Genomic DNA, 13817 nt, shown 5'->3' with positions numbered 1-13817 from the left:
CAATTTCGTACCCATGAAAGGGAACGAGGTGGACCACCCAAATTTATAGTAATATATATTAGGGTCCTATACTATTATACCAAATGTGTAAAATGGGCAATTTCTAAAGTTTAAGGGGTGGGCCAAGGTACCCCTCCCAAATTTTTAAAGGGGTGCACAAATGTACCTATGTCTTATGATAGGGAATAGACCCCTATACATAACCATATAACCATATAAGATAATAGGACCTCATCAAAGAGGATAAATTGGGCCAAAAGAACAAACACGTGGTACAACGTATTGCTTACGTTTATATTTTGGCAATTTTGTACCCCTAAAACGGAACGAGGTGGACCACCCAAATTTATCATAATACATGTTAGGGTCCAGTACTATAATACCAAATGGCAATTTCTAAAATTTAAGGGGTGGGTCAAGGTACCCCTCCCAAATTTTTAAAGGGGTGCACAAATATACCCATATCTTATGAAAGGGAATGGACCCCTATACATGACCATATAACTATATGGGATAATAACACCTCATCAAAGGGGATAAAATCGACCAAAAACCAAACACGTGGTATAACGTATTGCTTACGTTTATATTTTGGCAATTTTGTACCCCTAGAACGAAACGAGGTGGACCACCTAAATTTGTCATAATACATGTTAGGGTCCTGTACTATAATGCCCAATGTTTAAATTGGTCAATTTCCAAAATTTAAGTGGTGGGCCAAGGTACCCCTCCCAAATTTTTCAAGGGGTGCATTAATATACCCATGTCTTATAAAAGGTAATGGACCCCTGTATACGCCCATATAACTATATAGGGTAATAAGACCTCATCAAAGGGGATAAATTAGGTCAAAAACCTCCGAAATTTGAATTTTTGCAATTTTTTACCCGTGAAAGGGAACGACATAGACACCCAATACTACTCGAGGTACATACTACGGTCCTAGGCTACCATACCAAATTTTTAGATTTGGCAATTTCGAAAATTTAAGGGTGGTAGTCCTATGTACCCCTGCCAAAATTTAGGGCTTGGACCATGGTACCCCTGCCAAAATTTAGAGGGGGTGGTCCTAGGTACCCCTAGGTCATTGACCCCGGGCCAAGGTCATTGACCTTTGACCTATGACGTCACAAATGTCGGGGTCAAAATCCAAACTTCGATAGGGTGTCCCCATTACTACTGGGACCCGACCTGAACCTATGTCTTTGTCGTGGGTCCTCGGGTGTTTCACCAAAACAAGCATATATACATAAAAAAATGCATTTTATATTAAGTAGAGTGTTATTTTGATGAAACTGGGTATTGTGTGATTCGAAATGTGCCTAAATCATGCAGAAAATATTTTTCAATTTTATAAACTGCTCAAGTTATGAAATATAGGTAATAGGTTTGCTCATTTTCCGTAGAAACACAAAAGGTAGGTGTGTAAAGCAGGTTTTCATATCCTAAAGATACAATTTTTATTTTTATTTTTGGCGATTGGCCTCGGGAAGATATTCGATTCAGCGACGAATTTTTTACAGTAATTTATAAATGTCAATTGACAACTTTTCCATACTATTGCGTTTTCGATATATAAGAAAGTGATTGATTCTTCGCTCCCAAATATATATATATATAGGGTGTCTCAAAAGTCCCCTGACAGGGTAACTGTTCTTATAAGATTTACGAAAAAATGTAAAATGGAAAACCGTCTCCAAATATGATGTTTTCAATGTGAAGTGAAGGAATTTTTAAAATCCGATGAGTCATTTGGGCTGTACATTCTTTATGCGCCCAATGTTAAATGAAAATGCAATGTTGCCATTTACCTGGATCCACAACATAAAGTAAATAGAGGCATGTTTGAAATGGGGCTGGCCATTGACATGTTAGTGTAAAAGACAATCACTTCATTCACTTACGTTGTGGGTCCATTTAAATGACAACGTTCCGTTTCATTTCACATTGGGCGCATAAAGAGTGTGCAACTCAAACGGCTATTCCGATTTAAAAAAAAAAATCTTTTACTTTAGATTGAAAACATCATATTTAGAGACGGTTTTCCCTGTTACATTTTATTGTAACTCTAATAATAAGTGATCCTATGTCAGGAGACTTCTAGGACACTTTAGATATATATAAAGTGTCCTAGAAGTCTCCTGACATAGGATCACTTATTATTAGAGTTACAATAAAATGTAACAGGGAAAACCGTCTCTAAATATGATGTTTTCAATCTAAAGTAAAAGATTTTTTTTTAAATCGGAATAGCCGTTATCGGCATATATACGGCAATCGGAATATATACGCATAACTTGAATATATACGCACAATGTTTGTTACGCATGACTTGAACATAGATATATTGATTGTGATGTTTTCTTTTTTTTGGGTAGGGGGGTACTGATATGTTTACTCGAGCGTTTCACATTAATTTTATAAGGATCTGATGAGAATCTTCGTAGCAAGAGCATTGAACGCTTCAATTTTGCTGAGAGTGTTATCGTATCACACACAAGTACAACATAGGGCTGCCGATTCTCATTATTGTTTTTACAAACAGTGTAAATTTGTGTGCAACTCCTCATGCAAAATATTACCAATTAGAGATGCAAAAAAGCCTGCTTTTTTGAATCGATGTTTTTTTTTCACATAAAAAGCCGGCTTTTTTGGGAAAAAAAAACGAGAATTTTGCAAATTTTGGCTTTTTTCATTTTCATGATTTTTCTATCTAAATAGCTTTCTTATAGTATATTCTATAATTAGATAAGAATTCCATGACCCAAATGCGATATTTCGCTCTGAAATTCACCATCAAGATGGATGGAGCACATGTTTTACGAATTAAAGCTAACATGAAGAATGTAGTATTTGAGGGCAATTTTAGATGCTATTTAACTTTATTTTAACTTTTGAGTTATCGACTTTTTTTTTCTCTAGATCATTTCAATTTGTCATCCATGTTTCATTTCTAAGACAGGGGTGCCCACAAGGGGGGGCTATGACGCAAACTGCGTCATTGAAATATTTGGGGGGGTTAAAATCTATATAAATATGTTTGATGAGGGGGGGTAACATTAATCGAAAAGAAGATTTTTTCATGGAAGAACACCTACGGATAGACAATTGGGGGGGGGGTGCGTCATAGACATAAGGGGGGGTGGGCACCACTGTCTAAGAGCTTAGTACTCTAGCTTCTAGCGTAAAAGTTAAACTTACGTTTTTCTATATATTCGTCAAAGGATTTAGAAAAGTATTTTGGGAAGGGTTTTTCTTGCGAATGTTTAGTTTTTCTAAACATTAGTAATTCTTATTTGACAGGAGCTTAAAGTTTATGAGTAAAGGCATAACTAATAGATATTTCGTTTGTTGCAGACATTCCGTAACTTTGGGGAACAGGCTTCAGTCCAAAAGACCCTCTCCCCCTAACCTTCGCAAAATCGTTACTGCTGCTAATTAGTAATAATAATGATTTAAAAACAATAAGAAAGGATACGGCCAACTCACAATACACGCACTATTTCTACATTCACAGATAGAATGAAGAAAAGCTTTGTCAGAATGGTCGAATGCTGGGTTGAATCCCGGACGTCCCGATAGAAGCGCCAAAGCTAACCATTCAGTCATGTTTTTCGTGCAGTTGTATTTATCTTAACTTAAATATATTCCGTAGTGCTTTTTCTTGGGGAGGGGGGAGTTCCGTAATGATATGTTGAATCCTCTTGTTAAAAATTAAGAAAACTTGAGGATTGGGTAAACCGTGATGGTGGTAATATAAAACTTAACTGTAGAATTTCAAGAATATACAGAACCAAACGCTCTAGATGTGCAGCCTAATATTTCTCAAATGTTTTATTTTAACTTTATTTTGTTTCAAAAAGAGGGTATGGAATATTTTGGAGTAAAAATACTACATACAATTTTGCTAGTTATTTGTGTATTTTTTAAAAAGAAGTGTTTACTTTTAGGGTTGGCTGGTTTACACCAACTTTTTTTTTTTTTAATACTGTAACTGGTTTAAACCAAAAAAATAAAAAAGAACGAAAAATGCGAATCGTGTGAACTTCATGGTGACATTTCCACATATCAAACCACCTGCATTAGTTTTATTTCTGTTTCACCTTTTAATCAAGGTGTCCCATGTTCAATTCTCGGTCGAACCACAACCCTTCTTTCATGCGTAAACCACGTAGCGGTTCGAATGTTACTTTAAGCGAAAGTCTTCTCCTTGATAACCTCGGTATTACGTAAGGATATTAAGCCTAAACATACGAAACGAAACCAAATTGTATATTTGCCTGTTGTTTTATAAAGAAGGCAAGATTGCTTAAATACAGGGTTTTCATAAAGTATGGACGGATTTAATTCGCTTATAATTTACATAAAAATGCTCATATTGAAATCAAATAAAGTGCAAATGGTAGCGGAAGGATTAAATTTTTACCTTTAATCTGCACCAGCTCAGTTCATTCACCGCCACAACTCCAACTGGGCGCCATTTACGTCCACACATTCGCGTAGGCGGCGCTGGAATCCACTCACAGCGTTCCGCCGTGTTTGATCCTAAATGCCAGCCACAGACGCCCTGATTTTGTCCTTTAAGTTCTCCAAACCTCTTGGCTTCTTTGCATAAACTTCCGTTTTCACATGACCCCAAAGCCAGAAGTCGCAGGGGGCAAGGTCGGGTAATATTGGCGGCCAAGCGGTCGGGCCACCGTGGCCAATCCATCGGTTAGGGAATTTCTCGTCAAGGAACTGTCTCACCTTGATTGCATAGTGAGGGGGTGCCCCGTCCTGTTGGAACACGATGTCGTTCTGGATTCCACGTGCCTCCAGTTCCGGAATGAGGTATTTCTGCAACATATCCAGGTACGAATCTCCATTCACGGTCTCCTCTTCAAAAAAGAACGGTCCAATCAGATGATCATAGGACACAGCGCACCAAACGTTCACTTTAGGGCTTTCTTTAAAAGACACACACACACCAATACAGCTTACAACTTACTTTTAACAGTCAACATTGAAACAACAATGGATGGAATTTGATAAGAAACTGACCCTTGTCCTCCCTCTCCCTCTCTCAACGTGTTCAGAGTTGCCGCTTATCTAACAGTGTTGCCAACTAAAAATTTAATCCTTCCGCTACCGTTTGCACATTATTAGCGTCATACTAAAGGCCTGACTGCTGCAGGAAACATTTGTTAGTCGAACTCTTTAGTAAGACACTAATCACGTAACAAAACGACTCTGCGTAAGACCCTATATGATTATGTTTGTACACTATAATATTACCATATTCACATTGGAAATATAATTATTATAATACTACCTTATTTCGTTTTTAATGGGACCGGGTACCAGTGTGGTCTAGAAGGCTAGACAACCGACATACTAGGCATCGCGGGCTCCAATCCCTCCTCGGACATGTTATTGTTATTGCACTTTTCACCTTACATTTCATTGTTATGTTTCTCTTTTATAGTGATTCGGATTTTACTTTGCACTCCTATATAGCTTCAGCGCTGACATAGGACGTAAAACTGCCATCACTCAATTTCGTTTCTCAAATGCATCAATATTTTGTGACACTGCTGACATTTTGCTATGTTATACTATCTGTGTTATGCATTTGAAATAAATTCATAGTATGATTCCATTATTACCATCTGTAACCACATATCAGACTTCTCCATTGTACATTTTCATCACGCATAGCTCCAATAGTGTGAAACTCTGTACCACTACACTTCACTGTTATGTTTAGTGATAATAGTGCATTTTAAATTTGTGAACACATGTATATGGTGCTATTTCAAACAAAATATTTTTATGCTGAGTTAGCAACACTGTTTCATCTATGGCAACACTTTTTACAGTTGCGGAAAGGTATTTTGTTCTCATTATATTATTTAACTTTTGTTTTGATTGCTTTAACGGTTTTCAAGATATTTATTTTAAACGTATATAATTCCATGATATAATTCTTTGGATATTCCAATTTTGAATCCCCATAGCTCCTTTCTGGTCCATAGCACCTTAACTTTTGCTTATCTTCATTTTTCATGATGCTCTGTCAAATATGCTATGTGGCAATCAGATTTAGCAACAACTTGTGGGACTCTCCTTGTAAGAATCCTACCAAAATAAGAAAAAAAAGTCATGAGTATACTGTTAACATTTATGAGTGAAGCCGAGAATTTTTACACCAACCACGAATAAAATTGACCCAAAATTACATATATTAGTGTGGAATTCCATAGTTTTCGGGACTGTATGTGTTTTAGTGGTAGTTTTGGTGACTTTTAAGATGGAAGTCAGCTTCCAGTATGGGTAAGACCCTCTAACACTCCTAGAGAAAGTGGAGGGGATAACATAAAATGACCAATACGACCAATACTAGTGGAGAGTCCGAAGTTTTTGGGGTCGCTGAGATTAAGGACCGTGTAAATCAAACTTTATTTTATCTTCCAAATTATAACAACTGTATGACTAAATATTTTACTGTTATTTATTATGATTTACTTCTAGGTTTTAAGTAATTTGGTTGTTTAAAAAATACAATTTGTCGTCTGTACTTTGAATAACTAATAATATGATTTTTAAGGTTCCGTTTCCATTTGCACTAAAAAGTACTAAAGTACTAATTTATAAACCATGAAAAGGAACCAGTTTGTAAAGTAATGGAGAAATAATGTAGAAATAGGGATGAAGTACTATTAATACACTTCGAATCACCGTTAGTAAGAGACGTCGCGGTCTGTTTTCTGTCTCTGACTTGAATTTTTAAAGAGGTGCTCGGACTTCTCTTACATGTGAATTAACGCATGGAATTTAGGGAAATAGGTAGGAAGAAAGGTCATGTGTGGCAATATTACGTGCAAAATCATAAAAATAAGTCAGTATCTTGCAAATATTATAAACATAAATATGTATGCGCAATGTTGATAAAATGGTGCGACATGTGTCTTCTGGCAGTTACCCAACCTAATTTGTTTATAACATGTAAAAATTTAATATGTTTATAATATCAGTAGTAGAGTCAAGTTTAGAAAATCCACTTACATATAAATTTAAACTGTTTAGAGGTTTAAAAGTATGTGCACCTACCATTTTTCCACATATTTACTTGCATAGAACATATCGTAAGTAAATATACATTTATGCGTACTCTCTAAATATAATAAAATATTAATAAAATAACACAATAGGTTTCAGAATATACATTTTAGATAATTTTCTGGAACAACAGTAATAATATACTTTGATAAAAAAAAAACGAATTTAACTTTGAAATCATAATACAGTGAAACCTGTCAACTTGGCCACCTCTCTAAGTTGGCCACCTGCTTATCTTGACCTAGTTTGTCTTGAACCTGCATTTTCCCATAACACATTCGTTACTCACTACTCTATAAGTTGGCCAGTTGTCTATCTTGTAAGTTGGTCACACTGAAGCATTGTTTATCCGATGATGATAATGATAAATTCACCTACGTATCTTGGCCACGCAAAATAACGTTTTTTTTTTTTTTAACTCTTTCGTATTCCCATATGAAAATCAGATATTCTGTATTTGATACTGGAGAAAAGAATCAAGGATTCACGCAATTTGCTCTTGAAGGTCAATGAACAGATGACTACGCTGATAAAGGGGTGGTGAAGGAAGATGTGAATAAGAAAAAGCACGTACAGGAATTCAGCAAATGGTTGTACGTATTTGTTTACCCTGTCTGTTTTGGTTAAACTATTAGCTATATCAACTTCTCTCATCAGTGGGGAGCTCTAGTAATGCCGGAAAATTCTCAAGGTTCTCTCTCAAACTATCCATCTCAAATTTCAACTATCTGCATCTGTCGGCTTGTCAAAAGATAGCAGAATTTTTGAGATATGAATTCCCTCAAGATTTTCTCTAAACATTTTTTCCTTCAAGGGAAACACTTCTAGCTCATTAACAAGAAGTAGTTAACTACAATATTAGAATGCGCATATCTGCCAAAAAGAATAAAACAAATACGTCTAGAATGAACCACCATTCAGTAACAACTGAAAAGAAGTCATATAAATTGCATATGAATTTCTCAATTTATAACTCAGCTTTTCATGTTTTCAATCTGAATAACTCAGTGTGCTATAATATCAATTTCAATAAACTGCGTTACATACGCTTCTATTTCATGGTTGTTTGCAGGGGTGCCCACAAGGGGGGGCTATGACGCAAACTGCGTCATTGAAATATTGTGGGGGGTTAAAAATCCATATAAATATGTTTGATGGGGGGGTAATATTAATCGAAAAGAAGATTTTTTTCATGGAAGAACACCTACGGATAGACAATTGGGGGGGTGCGTCATGGACATAAGGGGGCTGGGCACCACTGTTGTTTGTGTTATTGTGTTTTCAATCCGAATAATCCAATGTACCAGACCAGTTTTCAGGAAGAGAAAGGCATGCAAATATATTAAACATACTATAGTAATATTTTCTAGTACTGTATACTTTTATGATTACTCTACATGCATTATTTATAAGTAGCTGTCGTGCCACTGCTTATTAAATTTTACAATCAAGTAATACTAGATATCATATTCTAAAAATACACCAATAGCACTTGTTTTCTGTAAGTTGGCCACTTTTCAATGGAACCGATGGTGGCCAACATAGACAGGCTTCACTGTATAGTAATAGAATGTATTTTCTTTGTGATTGTACGTAAATTCCCATTTTTGGGAATCTTCCACGGAAAATTCCCCAAAACTATCTTCCGGGCAACTTACCCATCACTAGTAGCAGCACATTTAATGAGAAAAAGGGGAAGGGAAGTCTCTCTCGACCTAACAAGGGAACCTTCCGAAAATGATAGTTGCAGTGAAAGATGTGGCCTATGCCAATTGAAAGAGCTGTAACAGAGGTGAGCATTCCCAAAAAATTAGCTGCCCATAGCAATAAGTTCAAGAAATATAAGGGGTGGAAGTTCGGGAAACAGCAAGGGGAAAAGTGCAAATTCCGAAAAAAAAAGAGGGGGGGGGCACGGCAAAATACAATGCTGACAAGTGATGTATAGAAAGAGACTTGCCATAATAGGGAACAAATGAAGGCCACAAGTGGGGTTAACAGTGTTACCAACTGCAATGAAAGGTAGCTACATGTTTTGCAAAGAGCACTATATGAAATGAGTGCAATATTCAGTGTCAACCTGTCATGTAGAACATAAGATATGGCGTGTATAATCAGTGGTACAATTTAACAAAAGAAAATAAAAAAACAGAAGTACGAAAAATACGGAAAAGACGGAGTTGGCCATAATGCGCCACATTTGATCACCAGCTGTGCATATTAGAATGAACAAAACAAGAAGCACCGACTATGCAGGAAACCGACGTACCTAGAGTCGAAAAGAAAAACGAGTTCCAAAGTTGGTAACACTGGCCATGAACATCCAGACAAGTCTAATATGAATAGTCTTTAGACCACTCGCTTCACAAAAAGAAAATTCCGGCAACAGGCATCACTCGGAACGCATCAATGCTAGAGTGATTGAGGCAATGTCAAGTCGGGGAACATGAAATGGTTGGGTTCAGCCAACAACCGATAATAGAAGTAGTGAACATTATGTCATGGTTGGGTCGTATGTGGGAATATACAGGGTGTCCCCACCAAACTCTGTGACCTGACAGATTTGCGAAACGAACAAAAATGTGACGGATCCAGTTGTGCAGGAATGTACCAATGTCAGGGGCTGATAAAAGTCTGTGAGAAGCAAATGCCCCCAGGATCCCCATCATAGGGCCCCAGGAACCAACTTCAAACTTTCAAATGCCAACAGGGACCGAGTGGTACCTCTCTCGATAGATCATGGAATGTGCAACAACACCTATAGGAAACATTTGCTATATGAAGCATGTTTTTCAAAATGGCCGCCACAAATATATGTTGTGTCTTAACATGGCATCGAACATTGTGATCTCAAATTGCTGCAAAGCGAAAAATGATGTTGCAAATCCAATTGCACAGGAATGTACTCATGTCGAGGGCCAAGAAAGCTTTGTAAGAAGCAAGTCCCCCAGGGCCCCCATCATAAGGCTCGAGGGGTCAACTGCAACATTTCAAATGGGAACAGGGGGCGGATGATATTTCTCTGGATAGATACAACACTGCGTATAAGAAACATTTGCTATATGAAGCACGGGTTTCAAAATGGCCGCCAAAAATGCACGTTGTTCTTGTCACCGAGCAGATTTTTTTGGCGGCTATTTTGAAATCCCATATAGTAAATATTTCTGATATGCGTTGTTTCATATTCCAAGATTTATCGAAAGAAATATAACTCGACCGATGGTGCTATTTGAAATTTTGAAGTTGGCCCTGGGACCCTATGATGAGGGACTTGGGGGCACTTGCGTCTCACAGAAGTTTGTCGCCCGCTGACATGGGTACATTCCTGCACAACTGGATGTGTCACATTTTTTTTCGCTTTGAAACTATTTCAGTCGCAGAGTTAGGTGGGACACACTGGATATATAATATAGGCGGTGATAGTACTGCAGACAGCAACACACAGCAGATCAAGCCTTTGATTATGTTTGCTTTCTACAGGTGTGGATATGTGATAGAAATACCACCAAAGGTTCCGACACCTCTAGAGTACTGTTTCGAGACATTCACAAGCGATCATTGTACCATGTGTGACGGATTGGCAGTATTCCGCTGTGCTCACTGCAAATGTATCTTCTGTTTGGACCATTGTCTCATCGAACAATTGCACGTATAATGTGGACGAGCATGTACAAATGATGCGAAGGCTAATGCCTGTTGCCGAAATTTTCTTTTTGTGAAGCGAGTGGCCTAACTATATTAGAATTGTCTGGATTTTCATGGCCAGAGCTGCCAACTTTGGAACTCGTTTTTCTTTTCGACTCTAGGTACGTCGGTTTCCCGCATAGTTGATGCTTTCTTGTTTTGTTCATTCTAATATGCACAGATGGTGATCAAATGTGGCGCATTATGGCCAACTTTGTCTTTTCCGTATTTTTCGTACTTCTGTTTTTTTCTATTCTCTTTTGTTAGATTGTACCACTGATTATACACGTGATATCTTATGTTCTACATGGATTGACACTGAATATTGGACTCAATTCATATAGTGCTCTTAGCAAAACATGTACTTTTCATTGCAGTTGGCAACCTGTTATCCCCACTAGTGGTCTTCATTTGTTCCCTATTATGGCAAGTCTCTTTCTATACATCACTTGTCAGCATTGTATTTTGCCGAGCCCCCCTTTATTGCGGAATTTGCACTTTCCCCCCTTGTCCAACCTTGCTGTTTCCCGAACTTCCACCCCTTATATTTCTTGAACCTATTGCTATGGGCAGCTAATTTTTGGGGAATGCTCATCTCTGTTATAGCTCTTTCAATTGGCATAGGTCACATCTTTCACTGCAACTATCATTTTCGGAAGGTTCCCTTGTAAGCTTTAAATTAGTGCTGCATTTTAATTATCTACTTCTTCGCAAGTAATATTTTCTTTATCTCTAGCTTACCTGGTAAATTTATTTCGTTCTAGAGCACTTCTCCGATAAATTATTGACTAATACATTTTAATTAAGAATTGTATCTTCTGATATGGACCGATGTACAAAATTTAGTATACCTGTAATGCGGTGCTGATGCACAATAGCAAGCTATTACAATTCTTTGAACACTGATATATATTTTTAAATAATAGTATCGGATAAGCTTCCAATATTTTACCATCACTTACCGATACTTCGAAAATTAAATATATTTCCCTTTTGTCTTGTTGAACTATGCTGAGACGGGTTGATTTACGTTTAACCAATAGGGATGCGTGAATTTTGCTAGAATAGCTTAGTCCTATGTCTGAAATGCATTTATTCCATCTTGTTGTTTCTACGTATATGCTTATTTTATGTTCTTTCTTTCCCTGTCTCTCTATCTTTTGCAGATAAAACGGAAAGTGTGATAATGAACTTTGAACCATCAATGAATGGGAAATATTGGGTTTCACGCTATGAAAACGGAATGTTTCCACTTGAAACACTTACTGATAGTGCTCTGTTTCTTATGACATACATATACCGTTGCGATCAAGAGTCTCCATTCACTGATGTAAAGGTGAGTAGACATTATTATTATTATTATTATTATTATTATTATTATTATTATTATTATTATTATTATTATTATTATTATTATTATTATTATTATTATTATTATTATAGACTTTCAAACTTTGAAAGGTATGAGAAATATTATATAATACGTCATCCGAAGTCGGAAGTAGTTGGTGCAGTGGGATTCTTCGACAAGGATAGTAAATTAACCCTTAATAGCAGTACTCGTTTGTTATCGTAGTTTGCACTTTCCGGGCCTGCGAGGCGCACGTACACTGTAGTATGAACATGTGAACATAATTTAGTGGAGATCGTTCTGAATGTGTAACCAATTGATATTTATTTTGTACAATGTGTTCACTTCTACACACAGGAAGATATATATATATATATATATATATATATATATATATATATATACAGGGTGGTTCAGTAATGTTGGACAGCCCTGAATAAATCGGAAACCAGAAGAAATATTAGCAAGAATGTGGTGGATCCGGATACTTGTGGAAGGGGGACGTCTTTTTCGGTACCACACAATGTTACCAGGTCAACAGTGTTGCCAGCTCAGTACAAAGTTGTATTTTTTTAAATAGAACATATAGAAGTTTATGCCATCAAAAGAATTAGTACAGAATGTGAATACCAACAAGCGAAACCGCACCTGTTAGTGTTGCCAAATAAGAAAGTTATAAACCTTCAAAGATCAAGAAATTAAAGTGTCCGTAGAGCAAAACTGGCAAAACGGCAAGAAAAATAATACTACGGAATGAAAAGGAGTAACCGAAAGAGTAAACCAAAGAACGCACAACATCCAGTGAGTAACAGGGTTGCCACAGCAAAGGGGGAAAAATTGAAAATTTTGCAGTAGCTATAGGAGGAAAAGTGTCCATATGACATAATGCTGGAAACACCATAGAAAGTCTATGTAAGATTCAGGAATCCTAATAGCGTTTGTTCGAAAGCGATATCTCTAACCGTTTTCGAGATACACCAAAGGTGTGCGGGGTTTGCAACACTGCATAATTGATTTGACGATTAGACCCGTGCAGTTCTTACATTTTGTTGGGTGTATCATTTTCATTACTCGTTCCTGTAGTTTGGAGGGCGAGGGAATTATTATGCAGTGTTGCAAACTCCGCACACCTTTGGTGTATCTCGAAAACGGTTAGAGATATCGCTTTCGAACAAACGCTATTAGGATTCCTGAATCTTACATAGACTTTCTATGGTGTTTCCAGCATTATGTCATATGGGCACTTTTCCTCCTGTAGCTACTGCAAAATTTTCAATTTTTTCCCCCTTTGCTGTGGCAACCCTGTTACTCACTGGATGCTGTGCGTTCTTTTGTTTACTCTTTCGGTTACTCCTTTTCATTCCGTAGTATTATTTTTCTTTCCTTTTTACTAGTTTTGCTCTACGGACACTTTAATTTCTTGACCTTTGAAGCTTTATAACTTCCTTATTTGGCAACACTGACATGTGCGGTTTCGCTTGTTGGTATTCACATTCTGTACTAATTCTTTTGATGGCATAAACTTCTATATGTTCCATTTAAAAAAATACAACTTTGTACTGAGCTGGCAACACTGTTGACCTGGTAACAATGTGTGGTACCTCAGAAGACGTCCACCTTTCACAAGTATCTGGATCCACCAAACTCTTGCTAATATCTCTTCTGGTTTCTGATTTATTCAGGGCTG

At 37.0% G+C, this 13817-nt stretch overlaps 1 protein-coding gene across 4 annotated transcripts in view; it reads left to right on the top strand.

Moving 5' to 3' along the window:
* The window catches only part of LOC145685839 (uncharacterized), a 199226-nt gene that overhangs the window by 102503 nt on the left and 82906 nt on the right, over positions 1–13817 (top strand). For all 4 annotated transcript variants that reach the window (XM_081758449.1, XM_081758450.1, XM_081758451.1 and 1 more), the window contains one exon: positions 11946–12115. In XM_081758449.1, coding sequence (XP_081614575.1) covers positions 11946–12115 — 170 coding nt within the window. The remainder of the gene's footprint in view (positions 1–11945; positions 12116–13817) is intronic.

The sequence above is a fragment of the Thermobia domestica genome, chromosome 5 (genome assembly GCF_964235325.1).
Source record: "Thermobia domestica chromosome 5, izTheDome1.hap1.1, whole genome shotgun sequence".
Lineage (NCBI taxonomy): Eukaryota > Metazoa > Arthropoda > Insecta > Zygentoma > Lepismatidae > Thermobia > Thermobia domestica.
Note: the sequence above shows the minus strand (reverse complement) of the source record. Positions and strands in the feature narration are given on the sequence as shown.